The 19377-nt window shown below is 43.6% G+C and overlaps 1 protein-coding gene across 1 annotated transcript in view; it reads right to left on the bottom strand.

Moving 5' to 3' along the window:
* Positions 1–19377, bottom strand: part of Gdpd1 (glycerophosphodiester phosphodiesterase domain containing 1) — a 38208-nt gene that overhangs the window by 4548 nt on the left and 14283 nt on the right. The window contains exons 4-8 of the mRNA XM_052755872.1: positions 17509–17554; positions 9498–9616; positions 8809–8898; positions 4315–4448; positions 538–597 (exon numbers count right to left, since the gene is read on the bottom strand). Of these exons, the coding sequence (XP_052611832.1) occupies positions 538–597; positions 4315–4448; positions 8809–8898; positions 9498–9616; positions 17509–17554 (449 nt within the window). The remainder of the gene's footprint in view (positions 1–537; positions 598–4314; positions 4449–8808; positions 8899–9497; positions 9617–17508; positions 17555–19377) is intronic.

Raw genomic sequence — 19377 nt, 5'->3', positions numbered from 1 at the left:
CACAAAACAATTTTATTCTTTTTTTAAAAAGCCAGGCATGGAGGGGCATGCCTTTAATCCCTGCATTGGTTGGGAGATCTCTGTGACTTCAAGGCCCGCCAGCCTGGTCTACATAACAAATTCCAGGACAGACAGGACTATACAGTGAGACCCTGTCTTGAAAAAACAAGACAAAACAAAACAAAAACAATACAAGCACACATTTATATAGAGATCTCTCTCTAGAGATGTCTTGGCAGTTAAGAGCACTTGCTACTTTTGCAGAGGACTCAGGGTTGATTCCCAGAACCCACATCAGGCAGCTCATAGCTGCCGGTAACTCCATCCAGTTACAAGAGATCCAATGCCCTCTTCCGGCCTCCTCAGGCACAAAGCATGCATGTGGTACACAAACATACCTGCAGACTTGTGCACATACACATGCAATAAAAAAAAACTTCAAAAAACATTATATATGTAATATCATATATATTATATATCATATATCATTTATCTATCTATATCTATAATCTCCACAGTAATAATTAAAATACTTACGTATCAGAAAGCCAGATGAGAAACTTATGACCTTTGGACATAGTGTGTGGTTCTTTTAGCCTAAGGGAAGTCAAAGTAGTATGAATTAGGAATGCAGGAATGTATCAGTGTGATAGAACAAGACAAATTCAAACTGAAGACAGTGCCTATAGAAAGGCTGGGAGGCAGAGGCAGGAGGATTGTTGTGAGTTCCCAGTCAGTCTGGTCTTCATAGTGAGTTCCAGGACAGAGAGAAACTACACAGTGATACCCTGTCTCAAAAAAACAAACAATAAATAAAACTTAAGAACTTAAGAACTAGCAATTATTAAACTCTATAAGCAACAGAGAAGACAAAGGTTAATTCTATTCCTAAGGACAAAGATGTGCCTGATTCTGCTCTGTTTTCTTTAGTTATTATTTTTGCTTTTGTCTTCTTCCAGTTTCTGAGGTCTGGAGCTGCACAGCCATCTGCCAGGAAATCTCTGCCGCACCTCTCTCCTGCCAAGGCTTCTCGGCTGCACTCTGAATTTGTTATTTGTCAAACAGGCTTTTCATGCTCCCCAGGTCTTCATTTCTCGTTTCTTTTCTAACGTTTCCTGCCCTCGCTCTCCTCTTCCCCCACCTCCTTCTCTGTGTGTGCTCACATATGGGCTAAGCAGGCTGAACTCCGGCACCACCAGTCTGTTTCCTACGAGCCCTTAGGTTACTGATGCAGACTGCCACATCTGGCTTTACATGGGCACAGGGGACCTGAACTCAGGTCCTCATGCTTCTGTGGCAGGCACTTTCCCCACTGAGCCACCTCCCTAGCCCCTGCATGTGGCACCCCACTTAGTTTATGCAATTCTGGGATAAAATCGAGGGCATTGTGGATACTAGCCCAGCATTCTAACAACCAAGCTGTATCTCTAGTTCCAATTTTGTTTTGTTTTGTTCTGTTTTGGTTTTTCGAGACAGGGTTTCTCTGTGTAGCCCTGGCTGTCCTGGAACTTGCTCTGTAGACCAGGCTCGCCACAAACCCAGAGATCCGCCTGCCTCTGCCTCCCCTAAGTGCTGGGATCAAAGGCATGGGCCATTACCACCCAGCTTGATTTTTGGTCTTAATAGAAACTCCGAATAAAGTTTTCTCTAACATTGGCCCAGATGAGAAGTCTTGGTCAAAATTTCAGGAATCTAAGGGATTCATACCTCAAATATTAATTACCTCACTAAATGCAATTCCTAATTATTTTATTAAGGGTCCAGTGCACTGCACACAATATCAAAGCAAATAGAAATAATATTCTATGAAGTCATACTTACTATATATATGTGTGTGTGTGGTACATGTTCATGTGCATCTGTGCAAGTGTGTGTGTGTGTGTGTACACATGTGGATGCCAGAGGTTGATGATGTGGAATCTTGCTTGATCATTTCCAACCTCTTTTTGTTTTTTCCTCTGAGACAGGGTCTCTCCCTGGACCTTGAGTTCACGGGTTCGGCCCAGCTGGCTGACCAGTGAGCTCTAGGAATCTGCCAGTCTCCATCTGACAGATAGATGCTGCTGTTCTGGATTTTACATGGGCTCTGGGGATCCGAACTCAGGTCTTCGTGCTTGCACAGCAGGTACGTTACCAACTGAGCCGTCCCTTTGGTCCTTGTCATCACTTCTCAGAGTGTTCTGCTTCCTGTGTTTGTATTACAACAACATCCGCTTCCCTCAAGAGTGCACTGAGCTGTCTAGAGGACATGGTGCTCTAGTCTAGTCAGGAAAGAGCCAAACACTTCAGTAATAAATGGTTAGTCTTTCTAGTACAGCAAATGAAAACAGCTTCTTTGCAGACAAGTGTTTTCTGAGCAGAACAGGGTGGGGCAGCACATGCCTGAAATCCCAGCACTCTAGAGGCTGGGTAATGGGGTTGCCATGGGTTTGAAGTCATCTGGGCTACACTAATAAGATGTGTGTGTGTGTGTGTGTGTGTGTGTGTGTGTGTGTGTGTGTGTGAATGAAATGGTATTTTCAGCTGTTTTGTCTAAGAAATGTCCATGAAGACTTTTAACAAATATAATTGAGAATTGATAAAATAAACAGCTTGTCATTAAGAATTTCAAACAGTCAAAACAGCCTGCAGCAGAGCTAATCATAAGAATACTGAAAATGAGCTGGAGGGATAGCTCAGCCGTTAAAGGCTAGGCTCACAATGAAAACTATAAGAATACTGAAAATGGGCCACCACGATGGCTCAGCGAGGTGCTTGCGACCAAATCTGATGACTCACGTGGTAGAAGGAGAGAACTGATTGCTGAGGGTTGCCCTCTGACCTCTACATGTGTGCATTGGCACACTTAGAGTGTAGTCATGCACACACACAATAAGGAACTGTAATAAAAACTTGGTTGGGGACTATGGGGTAGAGGGCTGGCTCAGACAGAACAGTGCTTATGCAGACATGATGACCTGGGCCTGAGCCCCAGCACCCATGCTAGAAAATAAACAGGAAATGGTGACGTACATACACTGTGTAACCTACTGCAATGGGGAAGGCGGAGACGGGAGGATCCCTCGGGCAGGCTGGCCAACTAGCCTAGAATAATCGGCGAGCCCCAGGTCCCAGTCAGAGATCCTGTCTCAACAACAATGTCAGAGGTTCCCCTCCCTCCCCCAACACACACAAGGAAAATGTGATCTAATTATACTAAGAAGCTTTTGATAGCAGAATTCTTGTTTTCTGTATTTGTGTGGGAGATTGAACCCAGGGCTTTGTGTTTTTGCTAGCAAGAGCTCAACCACTAAAATATATTCCAAGTCCCACAAACCTCTATTAATTTCTTAAAAATAGTGTTAAAATGTATTCTTTGAAAATTTCATACATGTAGTTTGATCATATTAATCCCCCACTATTCTTTTTTATCCCATTCCCATGCCCTTTGGATCATTTCTTCCTTCCAGTAAACCCCCGTCTAACTCAGTTGAATTAGGGGTGCTTACCTGAGCACGGGCATGGAGTTACTAGAGCATGGGTGAGGTAAAAGTGGCTATACCATGGGGGAAAGCCGACCCTCTGCTCCAGAAGATGTCAACTGCCTACAGCTAGGGGTGGGAAAGTCTATTTATTTTATTGTTGATATTTGCTTTAGTCTGTTTTTCCGTAGCTAAAGTGTCTGAGGCTGGGATGTTTACAAAAAAAAAAAAATAAGTTTACTTAGATCACAGTTCTAGAAGCACAAAAGCACAGCACTAGTATTGGTTTGCTTCCCCCCCCCCCCCCCCCGCCCCCCCCATCCACTTTGGTTTTTCGAGACAGGGTTTTTCTGTGTAGCTTTGCACTTTTCCTGGAACTCGCTTTGTAGTCCAGGCTGGCCTTGAACTCACAAAGATCCATCTGGCTCTGCCTCCAGAGTGCTGGGATTAAAGGCGTGCGCCACCACTGCCCGGCCTGGTTTGTTTCTTGTGAGGGTTTCAAGGCAGCAGGAAAGCAGTGGGCACTGTCAAAAGGGAGGCGCTTGGATGTGAGAAGCAGCAGGAAAAAAAAACAAGAGAAAACTCATTCCCACAGGAAAGGAATTCAGGCCTCTAAATCATCTAATTACCTCCTAGGGATCCTACCACGACTCAGCACAGATAAAAACAAGCCCAAGTTTAGTGGGAATAAACCACGTGTAAACTACAGCAAAGGCTGAGGGTTGAGCTGGGAGAATCCACCCACACCCAGCACTCGATCCCCAGCACCTAAGAGTGATGGGGATGAGCATAAGCCATGTTCATTACATGAGCATTCACTAATGGGTAACTGGTAAAGAGCAGAAGGACTTACTTCAGTATGATAGAAGGCATTGGAATTTCAAAGAACTGTTCTCGAATGGGCACAAAGGGCAAGAGGCCAGTGAAGAAAAGACCAAGGATGAGCAGAACACGCTGTAGGCTGAAGAGTATAGGGATGTCTGAGTTCTAAAACACAAACAACATCATATGTTACTTTAATAGGCAGGATCATCTTATAAACCTCAGGATATATTTCCCAGATTATATGCTCACAACTCTTGCAAACATTCTCTGAATTATGAATATTCATTACAATAACAACTCAGAAATAGGTAGTCCGTAATCCATAAGTCATGATCTACTTTGGAGCCCCATGGAGGAATAAATGCCACTGAAGTCTCTCTGGTGCTTTTGTAACACGTGGGTCTGTTGGTTATGTATGGACAACTACAGACTAGGAGAAACACACCAACACAACAGCAAAAAAGACGATACATGAAATGTCTGGTAATTTGGCTCCTGCTGAATATACACAGCTCACTGGGCGGTGGTGACTCATGCCTTTAATCCCAGCACTCAGGAGGCAGAGGCAGGTGGATCGCCGTGAGTTTGAGGCCAGCCTGGTCTACAGTTCCAGGACAGCCAGGGCTACACAGAAAAACCCTGTCTTGGAAAAAAACAAAAAACAAACCAGAGTCCCTAGGGTACACACATGCACATCAATATTGCTGCAAATACGTCATTGTGCCGCTGTTACAGATCAAATGTAGAACATAAAGTGTGACAGCGCATACCTGCACTCCCAGAACATGGCAGGCTGAGGCAAAGGGATCTCAAGTTTGAGGCCAGCCTGGGCTACATAATGAGACCCTGTTGTAAAATGAATGAATGATAGAATTTTATAAATTAGAATAAGAATCTAGCTCTGATTTAGAAATAACTATAGACTCACAGAAAGTTATAAAACCAGTAGAGTGTGACATGTGCTTGACTTGGCTTCTCCAGAAGGCGATGTGTGATGAGGCTGTACTAGAGGAAAGCCAGTTGACAATGACGTATGACTGCTGCTTAGATGACAGATTTTAGTCAGTTTGCATCATTTTCCCTTTGTGTCATCATTTTTAACCTGTTTCCATCTGTGTGTGTGTGTGTGTGTGTGTGTGTGTGTGTGTGTGCAAGCATGTGTTTAAATTCTGTGTGACCCACGCACAGATTCCTATAACCACCACAAACGAGACAGAATATTCTATCAACACTGTGCCCACTCCCTACCTGCTCCAGTGCCTGTCTCCTGGCAGCCACCAATCTGCAATTCACATCTACAGTTTGGAGAATGTTATATAAATGGAATCATACAGCATATAATCCTTTTTTTTTTTTTTTGGTTTTTCGAGACAGAGTTTCTCTGTGTAGCTTTGCGCCTTTCCTGGAACTCTCTTTGGAGACCAGGCTGGCCTCCAACTCACAGAGATCCGCCTGGCTCTGTCTCCCGAGTGCTGGGATTAAAGGCGTGCGCCACCACCGCCCGGCCATATAATCCTTTTTTAAAGAAGGGTTTTACTTATTCCTCTCCCCCTTTCTCTCTCTCTCTCTCTGTACATGTTTGTTTGGGGTGGCCGTACTTGTGCCCATGTTTCGAGGTCAACCTCATGCCTGTTACATGGATGCTGGGACTCAAACTTGGGCTTAAAGCTTGAGCAACAAGTGAGCCATCTCTCCGGCCCCAGCATGTAACTTTTAAAGATTTATATTTATTTATTTAGGGGTGGGGGGTGCCTGTGTGCTGGTCAGAGGACAACTTGCGGAAAGCAGTTAGTTCTCTCCTTCCACAGCCTGGGTCCCGGGGGATTGAGTGTAGGTCATTAGGCTTGGCCATAAGTACTCTTACCTGCTGAGCCATCTTGCCACCCCATCAGTATGTAACATTTTGAGTGTGAGTATATGTTTGTGTATGTTTGTGTGTGTGTGTGTGTGTGTTCAAACCCAAAACTTTGAGTATTGCTAAGGAAGTGTTCTACTGCTGAGCTATAGCTCCACGCCTCTTTTTACTTTTTATTTTGAGACAGGGTCTTGCCAAGTTTCCCAGGCTGATCTTGAATTTACTTTGTAGCCTGGGTTTACCTTGACCTTCTGATCCTCCTGCCTCAGCCTCTACAGTAGCTGGGATTACAGTCCTGCATTGCAGCCTGGTTTAAGGTTGAGTTTTTAATTACTTTGTTTTTGTTTTTGTTTGTTTTGGTTTTTGTTTTGTTGTTGTTTGTTTTTGTTTTTGAGACAGGATTTCTCTGTGTAGTTTTGCACCTTTCCTGGAACTCACTCTGTAGCCCAGGCTGGCCTCGAACTCACAGAGATCCGCCTGCCTCTGCCTCCCAAGTGCTGGGATTAAAGATGTGCACCACCACCACCCGGCTTAATTATTTTTCTTATAGTAATTTTTTTTGAGACATGGTCTCTCTTTACAGACCAGGCTGACCTCAAACCCAGATATTTGCCTGCCTCTGTCTCTTGAGCACTGGGATTAAAGGCACATGTCACCAGGCCTAGCTTCATTTTTAATTGAGTATATGCATGTTGTGCGTGTGGGTGTTCACGCCACGGTTCACAAGTGGCCATCAGAGGACAACTCTGTGGAGTCAGTTCCCTCCTCCCACTGTTGCCCGGGTCTGGGGATAAACGACTGAGATGAAATTGCTGGTTCATAGGGCGACTGTGTGTTTAGTCTTATTTAAAACAAACCCTCTTCAGCTACTGAAGAAAGCGGCTGGACATTCCCCACCAGCGACTCCAGACAGACGCGGCTCCCGGGCATTTGTATTCTCGTTATCTTTTGACAGGTTGTGTGATGATGTCAAACATGCTAGCAGGTGGCCTCTGGTACCTTCTCTCCCTGTGCTGACACCTTAAAGTGCCATTAGACGATGACCAGCTATGAGGGAAAACCTTCTAGTTTTAAGTTCTCAAGCCCTGAAGCCGTGGAGCCAGCGCACGAGCTCTGTGGTCTCTCTCCTATTGTTCACAGCTACCTTGGGCCCTCGTGGCCTAGAGCGCTTAGAACACTTACTCAGCTTAATGGGCCTCAGCTGTACTCTGAGTCACGCCACGCTGGACCCTGAGTGTTTGGGGGTTTTGGCTGAGAAGGAAGAACTGTCCTAAGTTCTTTGTATCGATCTGAGAATTTCTATGTGTCGTGATATTTTCCCCTCACTTGGATATCCTTTGTGTCCTTAAAAAAAGGGCCCCAAGCTTAGGCTATAACTCAATGGCAGCATGGCATGAACCAACAAATGTATCAGAGGTGGTTGAATCCCCAGTACCACAAGTAAATGAATTAATTCTTTAAATAAAAATAAAAAGGAATCTTCAGTTCTTAAGACTTTTTTTTTTTGGTATTTGAATTCCAAGTTCTATGAGCTCATGAAAGTTGCTGGAGGAAATGTGGGAAATCATTTCAAAAACAAAGCAAATTTTTACAGATACATTTCCAGCAACCGGGAAATTTTCAAAGAGTGAATGTCCCCGTGGGACGTACCATGCGACACTCATCACCTTGGCTTGAGTATGTGTGGGAGAGCAAAAACAACTTGGAAAACAAAATAATTTGTTTTGAAATTTCACACACAGAAATTTAAAGGGCCAATAAAACAGACATTACAACACAAAGATTGTCTTTCCTGTATGATGCATACAACATTGATGGACAAATCTTTTTTTTTTTCCCCAGAGCTGAGGACCGAACCCAGGGCCTTGCGCTTGCTAGGCAAGGGCTCTACCACTGAGCTAAATTCCCAATCCATGATGGACAAATCTTAGTAGTATGTGATGCAGTTCAGTGAACCATATTACAACTGAGAGACTCCCTGTAGGCAGACAGACAGATAGGGAAGAGAGGGGCCATGGCTAGGTAACAAACCTGTTGATTTCCAAGATGTCCAGCTTCTTCTTCAACCTCCTGATTTGAGACAAAAGCCTGGCAGCTTTTGTCACCCACCAGGCCCCCTGCAGCTGGACTAGCTCAAAAAATTCAGGACCTGATCAGGACATGTCACCCAACAACTGCAGTCCAAGCAACCATCCTGTCTTCACACTGTCCAACCCTGACGGAGGGGACTGACTCTTCAGAGGCTTTAAAACCCCGAACCTCGAGAAGACACTGGATTTTCAGCTTTCTGAGGCCCTGCCCCCGACTTTGCAGAGGGTCTTCTCTGCACGTCTGCTGTGTGTGTACTTCCTCACCCCCAGTAAACACCTTCCTTTAACTGCTGGTTCTGTCTCGGTGTTTGAGGCTGTTTCGCTGCTCCCTGTGGACTTCAGACTTTTTCTGATTTTAATCCTTTAACAGGCAGAGGAAAATGAACCCAATCAAGACCCCTAGACCACATCACAACCAACATAAGCTGCTAGATGTAGTCTGTCATCTCTATGAGCAACGTCTGGCTAGTTCCTTCCGTTCGCATGTGAGCTAGGAGACGAGTGGGCTTTGCAGACTCCTACGACATCGAGCCGTACAAACAGAGAGCCTGCATCCCGGGTCGCTTCTGAAGCTTACCTCTTTGTAACACTTCTCCACAATTTCAGAGCTCGCATTGCCCCACACCGTCAGGTGCTCTCTCTTATACTGCTTTACCAGTTCTGAGACCTACACGGGAAAATTCAACATTTTATGCATAGGCCTGTATGTAGATTCACCTGTATGGTTTTACTCTGAAAATGGGCTACAATCAATTACCTGCTAACAGATAGTATAAAACTGTGGAAAAACTGGTAAGTAAATTGGGATTATTTTATGAAATGTAAAATTATTTACCTTTACCACTCTAAAACGTATTAGAATATGACTACTCAGAATTTGACATAAAAATAGAATATGACTACTTAGTAATTTGACACAAACAAACCACGAATGAACAACTTAAAGCTGGTAGCCAATTACAGAAACGTCAGGATGCCTGAAGCCTAAGAGAGCTTACTTTAGTCATGACCAGGCTAGGCAACTAACTCGGAAAAACGGGACAAGTTTGCTTCGGTGACCTTTAAGGGGCATTACTTTAAACAATGCTGAGTCCCGGCCTATCTAGTTTCCTTGATCTCTATCAGTCTCTCACGTATCCAACCTGACTTAGTTTCTGAAATCAAACAATGCTGGTCCCCAGAATATCACATGTCCTCCTCTGCACACTGTCAATCTGTCACCTACTCTGGCCTTACTGAGACAATGACCTGAATGACCCCCGGTACCTTCTTAATCAGCACGTTGTTGTTGACTTTGATGTCGATGTTAATGGGGGTCTCAGGAAAGGCCTCAAACACTTCCTTCAGCAATGGAATTCGGTTATCTTTTCCTTCACACTTGCATGCTGAAGAAAATAAGATTTTTAAACAGTAACTCCATTCTTTTTTTTTTTTTTTTTTTTTTTTTTTTTGGTTTTTCGAGACAGGGTTTTTCTGTAGCTTTGCGCCTTTCCTGGAACTCGCTTTGGAGACCAGGCTGGCCTCGAACTCACAGAGATCCGCCTGGCTCTGCCTCCCGAGTGCTGGGATTAAGGGCATATGCCACCATGTCCAGGTGTGATTTCAATTTTTTTTTAAGTTTTCAAGATAATTAGAGTCACATGAAGACTGTAAGAAATAATACACAGATCTACACACTCTTTGTACAGATTTCCCAATGGCAACATCTTGTAAAAACCATGTACCATATCACACCCAAAATACTGACATTGATACAACCCACTGATAGTGTGTTCTCACTGGCTTATTTCTTGCCTTTTGGTTTTATGCTGCTTGGGATAAACTTAGGGTCTCACACACTGAGCTACATACACCCTACTGATTTTAAAATTTTTCTTTGTTTTTGGTTTTTGAGACAGTATGTTATGTAGCCCATCATGGCCTTGAATTCATTACATAGGGAGAGCTGACCTTGAACGACTGATCCTCCTGCCTCCACCTCCAAGAGTTAAGACTACACACATAGGTGACCTCATTCAGCCTGCCATTTATATTATGAAGATATCTAAAGGTCTCAAAATACTCCCTCAAGTAGATATACAATAATTTAATTACTTTATTAATTAGAAACAGGATCTCTCTCACTCTATAGCCCTGGCTGCCCTGGAACTCACAATGTAGACCAGGCTTGCCTCAAACTCAAGAGATCTGCCTGTTTCTGCCTCTGCAGTGCTGGGATTAAAGATGTGTGCCGCCACACCCAGCTAATTATTTTATTTTAACCATTCATTAGTTCAGACTGTTTTGCTATGAGATTATCATCGAAGTTTTCAGAGACTTGAGAATAATTTTCAAGCAAAACAAGTACACAAATTCAATAACTTGTTAAATTATTTAAAAAGAAAATTTCAAGCCGGGCGGTGGTGGCGCACGCCTTTAATCCCAGCACTCGGGAGGCAGAGCCAGGCGGATCTCTGTGAGTTCGAGGCCAGCCTGGGCTACCAAGTGAGTTCCAGGAGAAGCGCAAAGCTACACAGAGAAACCCTGTCTCGAAAAAACAAAAAATAAATAAATAAATAAATAAATAAAATGTCAAAGAAAGATTTATTTTAGAGATGGAGAGATGGCTAACAGTTAAGAGCATATACTGCTCTTCCAAAGGACTAGAGTTCAGTTCCTGGCACCCGCACTGGGTGACTGACACTACTTATAACTTCAGCTCTATGTATTCACATGCGTGTGTCCACACAACACACACACTTAAAAATAATACAAATGGAAAAAAAAATAAGCCGGGCGGTGGCGGTGCACACCTTTAATCCCAGCACTTGGGAGGCAGAGCCAGGCAGATCTCTGTGAGTTCGAGACCAGCCTGGTCTACAGTGTGAGCCCCAGGACAGGCTCCAAAGCTGCACAGAGAAACCCTGTCTCAAAAAAAAAAAAAGAAAAAAAAAATACAAATGAATATTTTTTTAAAGATGTATTCAGGGACTGGAGAGACCTCTCAGCAGTTAAGAGGATTGGGTGCTCTTTTCAGAGGACCCAGGTTCAATTCCCAGCACCCACATGGAAGCTCACACCTGTCTGCAATTCTAGTTCCGTGGCTTCTGACACTCTCACACAGGCACACATGGAGGCAAAGCATCGATGACCATAAAATAAAAATAAAATTAATAAAATGATGTATTCATTTTATGTGTATGAGCATTTTGCCTGTATGTCTATATGTATACCAAGTGTGTGCCCACGAAGGCCAGAAGAGGTTGTGTGATGCCCTGGAACTGGACTTATGGATGGTTTGCAGTCACCATGTGGGTGCTGGGAACCAAACCCAGGTCCTCTGCAAGAGAAGCCAGTATTTTTAACCACTGAATCATCTCTCCAGCCCATATCTATCAAATTATTATCATCATCAATGTAGTTATTCAAAGAAAAGAGTAATAAAAATTTTGTATAAGGCCAGGTGTATTGGTGCACACCTTTAATCTAAGCACTCAGGAGGCAGAGGCAGGCGGATCTCTGAGTTGAGACCATCATGGCCTACATCGTAACAGGACAGCCAGTACTAGGTAGAGAGACTCTGACTCAAAAAAAAACAAAAACCCAAAATACAAAAAACAAAAAAAAGTCAAACGATGTCCCTGAGGGCCAGTAAGATAAGATAGTTAGTTGAGTGTATAAAGGTGCTCACTGCCAAGCCTGAGGACCTGGGCTATTTCCCAGGACACACACAATGGAGGCAAATGGCTGACTCCCACATGATCTCCACACACACAGATATGACCACCTAGTCCTAGCCCCCACAATAAATAAATGTAATATAAAAAAAAAACCTTTAAAGTCCTTGAGAACAAAGCTAATAGATAAAACACAGACCTAAGAGATCAAATAGAAAGAAGCTGATTATCATATGATTAACTGGAATCAGCCATGAAGGAAGGTATATAACCCTGGGCTTTTTACTCATTAAGTTCATCAGTAAATTCATTCTGTATTTACTGTTTTAAAAAATTTGAGCTGGGCGGAGGTGGTGGTGCACGCCTTTAATCCCAGTACTCAGGAGGCAGAGGCAGGTGGATCTGTGTGAGTGTGAGGCCAGTCTGGTCTACAGAGTTCCAAGATAGCTGGGATACACAGAGAAGCCCTGTCTTGAAAAACAAAAACAAACAAATAACAACAACAACAATAACAATAAATATAAGCTTCACGTCTGCCAGTTGCCATGGTGAATGCCTATCTCAGTCCTTGGGAGGTGGGTAGGATCAAGAGGTCAAGGTCAGCCTGGGCTGCTCAAGATCCTGCCAAGGGACACAACAGAGGCAGGTGACGGCTGCTGTGACTCCTTGTAAACATGCCTGCCAGAAGAACAAGGAAAAGCGGAGCAACTCGGTTAAGGGAAAGCGCTGAGGTGGTGGGCTTTCTGTTGTCACCAGCGAGCGGAGGGAGATGGCGGCAGAATCAGGAAGGCAAATGAAGAGGAGGAACCTGCGGCTTTGTGTCCCACCCTCTGCCCCTGCCTGTGTGCCTGGAGCCAGTCCCCACTATGGGTGAGCAGCCCTCACAGGCCCCAGCGCGGATGGCATTCCCTTTGCCCTGAGTCTGCGGTGGGTCCCTTTAGTGTTTCTTCCCTTTCGAGGAACCGTCCCCCACCATCCCAAGCGTTCTTGGGGTTGTGTGGGGGCGTTACTCTTTCCCTGTGTTTTATTCCTGTGAGGCACACTCCAAAGTAGCTTTGTAACACAAAAAAAATTTTTTAGATTTTCTTTATGTGTGTTATTGTTTTTCCTGTACATATATGTGCTCCACATGTATGTCTGGCTGCGCTCCGAGGTCAGAGGTTATCTGATCTTCTGAAACTGGAGTTACAGATGGTTGCAAGTCAACATATAGATGCTGGAAACCGAACTCGTGTGGCTACTGGCTGTCTTATATTACAACAGAAATACAGAATGTTCCTGTCACTACAGAAGGTTCTATTTGGATAGTGAGATCCTAGTTTGATAAAATAACTGTTGTCTTCTAAGTATTCAAATGAATTGCAAATGAATTGCCATGAGGCGGATAGCTATCCACATCCAAGTAAGATACCCTCAAGGGACACAGGAATCGGTCCAACAAACAAAACTAACGTTAGACAGACAAATGAGACGTAGAGACGTAGAGACGTAGAGCTGAGCACCAGCACATCCCAGCACTCGGCAGGCTGAGGGAGGAGGATCTTGATTAAAGTCAGCCTGGGCTGTACAGAGGGACCAAAGAGCTAGGAGCCAGTGAGAGGACCCAACAGGGTCTAAACACTTTGGCTGGTTGGCACTTGCTATGTAGATCAGGCTCAGCGACCAATCTACCTCTGCCAGGCCCAAACTTTCAATACTAAAACCAATCAGGAGTCAAATGCAATATAAATCATTGTTTGTTTGTTTGCTTTACTCTTGAGCTTGGTGGCCCAACCCTTTAATCCCAGCACCAAGCAGGCAGAGGCAAGTGGATCTCCATGAGTTCGAGGCTAGCCTGGTCTACACAGCAGGACGCTGACTCAAAAACTATAAAGCAAAGAACAATCAGACTGCAACCCACAGAACCAGGGAGGCCATATAGCAGGGGGGACCCTAGGATGACTGTGGCTTATAATAAGTTTTGGTTTTACTCAATCACTGGGCAAGCCTCAGTGAAACATTTCACTATTAGGATAAGAATTTGTACTGTATCAGGCTGATAATAGGAAAAAATAAATAAACAAACAAACTTTAAAAAATCTTTACAGTTGTTTGAAACCTGAGTACCTGCCACTATTTTTTGCCGACAGTCAGGGACTGCTCCGAGGGAGGGAGAGGACAGTCTATTTGAGCATGGGCCTGGTACTGTGGAAAGGGTGTCAAGTTCTAGCTCAGTCATTCACTTGTTAGATGACCTTGATCAAGTTAATCTCCTCTGGGCCTTCTGTTTCCTTCTCTCTCTGTAAGGGAGAGCGGGTTAGATGGCTTCAGAGGGCTCCATATTCCCAAGTTCAAGACTTGCTAAGGGGACAGAAAGCCAGGAACAAAATGAAAGGGTCTTTTCATTTTGTTTTGTTTTTGAAACAGGGTCTCATGTAACTCAGGCTGGCCTCCAACTCACTAGGTAGCCAAAGATAACCCTGAATTTGTGGTCTTCCTGCCCCCGCCCCCCCAGTGCTGGGATTATAAGCCTAGATCCTCACATTCACTTTATTCAGAGCTGGGCAAGTGCTCCACAGGCTGTGAAATTCCTAATCCCAAAGGGTTTGTGGAGCCTTGCCAAGTGTGATGGTGTACTATTTAATCCCAGTACTCCAGAGGCAGAGGCTAGTGGAACTCTGTGAATTTAAGAACAGCCTGGTCTACATAGTGAGTTCTAGGCCATCTGATGATAATAATAATAATAACAACAATAACAATAATAAATTCATGGAGTTGGCTATGCACTATAGAGGAAAAGAATAGTGCCCAGGCAGAGGCAGGCAGATCTCTGTGAGTTCAAGGCCAGCCTGTTCCAGGACAGCCAGGGCTGTTACACAGAGAAATCTTGTCTCAAGAAAAAAAAAAAAAAAAAAAAAAAAAAAAAAAAAAAAGAACATTTCCTCAAATCAACACAGATTAAAGATACTTAGGTGTGGCCAGGCAGTGGTGGCACATGCCTTTAATCCCAGTACTTGGGAGGCAGAGCCAGGAGGATCTCTGTGAGTTCAAGGCTATAGAGTGAGTTCCAGGAAAGGCGCCAAAGCTACACAGCGAAACCCTGTCTCAAACAAACAAACAAACAAACAAACAGATACACGTTAGATTGAAACATGCCTTACAAATAATGACTTTCATTTTTATTTGATTATTATTTTTTATTCTATTTTAATTTATCTGTATGTCTGTGTGTTTTTTGTGGGTGCTGGAGGAAGCTAGAAGAGACATGGAATCCTCTGAAGCTAGAGGTAGGCTGTTGTGAGCAAACCAATGTGGGTGTTGGGAACCAAACTCAGTTCCTCTGGGAGGAACAGCAATCACTCCTAACCACTAAGCTATCTCTCCAGGCCTTTATTTTTATTTTTTGAGACAAGGTGGCCCTAGCTGGCCTGGAACTCACAGAGATCTGCCTGCCTCAGCCTCCCAAGTGCTGGGATACTTCATCACATCCAGTAACTTTAAGTTTTTTGGGGTTTTTTCCCCCCTGGCTTTTATTTACCTTTCTTTCTTTTCTCCCCTGAGCCTTAAAGAGTATTTTAAAATGTAAAATTATGAATATGTGTGAGTGCCTGAGTGTATATATGTGCACTGCATTCCTGCAGGAGCCTTTGGAAATCAGAAGAGGGTATCCTATCCCCTGGAATTGGAGTTGTAAGCGACCACGTGGGTGCTAGAAATTGAACCCAGGTTCTCTGCTGTGGGGGCCTACAGAGCCTTCATGGTGAGGCCTTATTCCATCTTGACTCAGGGTCAGAGAGACTGAGTTTGCCTTGCCCCATAAGGCTGCATAATAGGATGTTTTGGCCAAAGGTGTGGTTACCAGGTGTTTTGAAAATTAAGGAAGGGTCTACACTTGTTTGTACTTTGTACCTTGATCTTGAAAGAGGGAGGGGTCTTTTGCCACTCCATGTGCTGGTGTATAAAAAGTCCATTAGGAATAAACTTGAGGCGACTGTAGTATTGACCCAGAGCCCTCCCAAAACTATCTTGTGTCTCTGTCTTTTTCTTTTATGTCTATTACACTAGGTGTTATCCTTTATGTCTCTATTTTTCATCTCTATTATTTTTTAATCCTCACTTCTCCCCTCAAGAACTGTTCAACAGGTCGGGCTGGTCTCCGACACTCTGCAAGAGCTTTAAGAGCTCTTAACTGCTGAGCCATCTCTCCAGCCCCAACTTTTGCTGTTTTTGAGAGAAAGTCTCCCTTTGTACTCCAATCTGGCCTTGTACTTGTGGTGATCCTCCTGCCTCAACCTCCAGTGCTGGGATTACAGGTATGAACCACTGCACTAGGCCTTCAACTCTCGCTCAACAAGTACTCTACCACTGAGCTATATCTCCAGCCCCATACTGGCTAATTTAAAATCTATCTCATTTGGTATGCACAGTATTTTTAAAATGGATCTGAATAAATCCCTTGGGGCCTGTGAGATAGCTCAGAGTAGAGGTGCCTGCCACCAAGCCTGAAGACCTGAGTTCAATACGATGAAAGGAGAGAAATCACCTTTCACAAGCTGTCTTCAGATCTCTGAATGTACTGTACATCGTGACAAGCTTGTGAGTGCGCACGCGCACACACTTAATAAAATTAAAAAATATATCACAACAACAACAAAATAACAGGGTGACTGACAGCCTATAAATCACCGAAAGTATCTTCAAATTATATAATTGACAAGGGGTTAATATTCCTGGTGGAGCACAGAGGAAAGGAAGGTCTTCCGTTTGAGGTCAGCCTGGGCTAGACAGCAAGACTGTCTCTGTGGGCTGCTGAGTGTCTCCGTGGGTGACTCTGTGGGTGATGGCAATTGTCACTAAACCTGATGACCTGAGTTTGAACCCCAGAACCCACAAGATGTAAGGAGAGAACCAAACAATTTCTTCAATTGTCCTCTCAAGTCCACAAGCTCACCATGGCACAAGTATATGAGTGAACACACAGACATACACACAAACAGAAATAAAAAAAAAATGCTACTTAACAAATGTATCAGCTAAATGACAGAACCAAAAGTTCCAGAATCAGAAAGGATCTACAAGAGGCCCTTCCCATTTATTTATTTATCCTTCATTATATTTATAATGAACAACTACTATAAGTAATGGCAATGCTGTAAAACTTGATGCTTTAGAAATACAATGGGAGGAGGAGGAGGAGGAGGAGGAGGAGGAGGAGGAGGAGGAGGAGGAGGAGAAATAGTAGTAGTAGTAGTAGTAGTAGTAGTAGTAGTAGTAGTACAAAGTAATCAAGTATGGTGGCTTGATTCTACAACTCCCACCACTCTGAAGGCTGAGGCAGGAGGATGGCTGTGAGTCAGGGCCAGTCTGGGACACATAGCAAATTCAAGGCCAGCTGACATATAGACTGAGACTATCTTAAAACACACACCCTGCTTCCCACCCTACCCCCTGAAAAGTATAAAGTATCTCCAAGAATCTAAATTCATATAATTATTATGGTATTCAAGCTTCAATTAATTGTCAAGTGAGTTTAAGCTAAGTGATATAGTTAAATCTTTAGGCCAAATAGTCTCAGAATCTCTCAATATAAATGAATATACTTTAATGTCAGTGTTTTAAACCATAAAAAAGAGAAGTATTACCTCTCTGAAATGGGACATCCAGTTTGCAAAGGTAAGGTGGGAGCTCCTTAAAAAGATATGATTAAAAAAATGGTTAGCTTTCAAATCAAAAAGCACTTTAGCGTCTCACATTATGACATAAAGATTTTGTTTCTTTAAAAAAGATTAAGACGTAGCATACATTAAAACACAGCATCCTTTAGCTTTCCAAAGGCAAAATCATGATATAATTACTTATACACCACCTACAAGAAATCTGTACTACTTAAATTTATATATGTTTTTAAGTTTTTGCCTCCTCACTTACTTTTTTAAAAAGATTTGTTTGTATTATTTTTAATTATATGTAGGTGTGTATGTGTGTGTATATGAGTGCAGATTACCTTGAAGGCAAGAGGTGTTAGAGCCCCAGAACTGGCTGACGTAGGGGCTGGAAACTGAACTCAGACCCTCCAAAAGAGCAGTATACACTCCTAACTGCTGAGTCATCTCTCTGGGCCTTAAATTTGAACTATTGTTATTTTGTTTTGTTGTTGTTGTTTTGAGACAGGGTCTCTCGGTGTAGCCCTGGCTATCGTAGAACTTGCTCTGCAGACCAGGCTGGCCTCAAACTCAGAGATCTGCCTGCCTCTACCTCCTGAGTGCTGGGATTAAAGGTGTGTGTCACCAGGCCAGGTAGAGACACAACTTTTGAGTGCTGTACGTACAGGAATTCACCATCACACCCATTACATTGCAGTATTTGAAACACGATATGCATAATTAATAGTGAGCACAGAACTGCAGAAAAGCAATCGAGTACACCAACCGACTATAGCATTGTTAATGTCACTTTTCTTCAGGGGACAAGAGCAGACGCTGGTTTTTGCTTCCGTTTAGCAGTGTTTACTGTTGTGAACATAGATACATTATATGATTTTGATTGTTTAAAGTTACTTCTAGTTAGCACGCGTGTGTGAGTCTGCATGTACCACAGTGCATTCAGACAGCTTAGAGGATACAAAGCAGGAGTCAGTTCTCTCCTCCCACTAAACAGATCCCAGGGATAAAACTCGGGATTGGCAGACTCGCCTCAAAATGCCTTTATCCACTGAGCTATCTTGCTAGCCCAGATTCTTTAACCCGCTTTCTTTAAATTTCTTTCATATGACCACATTTTTAAAAGACTGTGTGTGTGTGTGTGTGTGTGTGTGTGTGTGTGTGTGTGTGTGTGTGTGTGTCTAAGCGTGGGCGCCATGTGTGCCGAAGCGGACATGGAGGTCAGAAGAGAACTTCTGGTAATTGGGTTTCTCTTTCCACTTGTTTTGAAACAGGTCTCTCTCGGTGCTTCTGTTGACCTGTGCACTCTGGGCTAGCTGGCCCCTGGGCTTCCTGATGATTTTCCTTTCTCCACCTCCCATCTCATGGTAGGAGTGCTGGGACCACAGACACATAGCACTTTATTTTTTCTCTCCTTTCACCTGGCTTCTTGATCTGGGCTCTGGCGATCAAACTTGGGGTGTCTGCCTTTCCTGGCAATCACCTTTATCTGTTCAGTCATCTCGATGGCCTTTGAACAGACTTTTAAATGATGCTTTCCTACACTGGAAGGCTAAAACTAACTCCTATATTAAATGTGAGTTAAATAAACAACTTGAATTGTAATGTAATTTCACATTTGATGATGTATAATTTTATCAAAATATTTACAGAAGGAATTTTGGGGCTGGGGATAAATATGGCACAGTTGGCAGAGTGCTTGAGTAGTGCATCTGAGGCCCTGGGATCTATCTTCAGCACCCCTATAAACCGGCACAGTGGTTGTGGTAGTTTGAATGTAACTGGCCCCCATAATCTCATAAAGAATGGCACTATTAGGAGGTGTGGCTTTGTTGGAGTGGGTGTGGCCTG

The sequence above is a fragment of the Peromyscus californicus genome, unplaced genomic scaffold (assembly GCF_007827085.1).
Source record: "Peromyscus californicus insignis strain IS unplaced genomic scaffold, ASM782708v3 Scaffold_3__1_contigs__length_106647218, whole genome shotgun sequence".
NCBI lineage: Eukaryota > Metazoa > Chordata > Mammalia > Rodentia > Cricetidae > Peromyscus > Peromyscus californicus.
The sequence above is the reverse complement of the archived record's forward strand: the minus strand, read 5'-3'. Positions and strand labels throughout refer to the sequence as shown.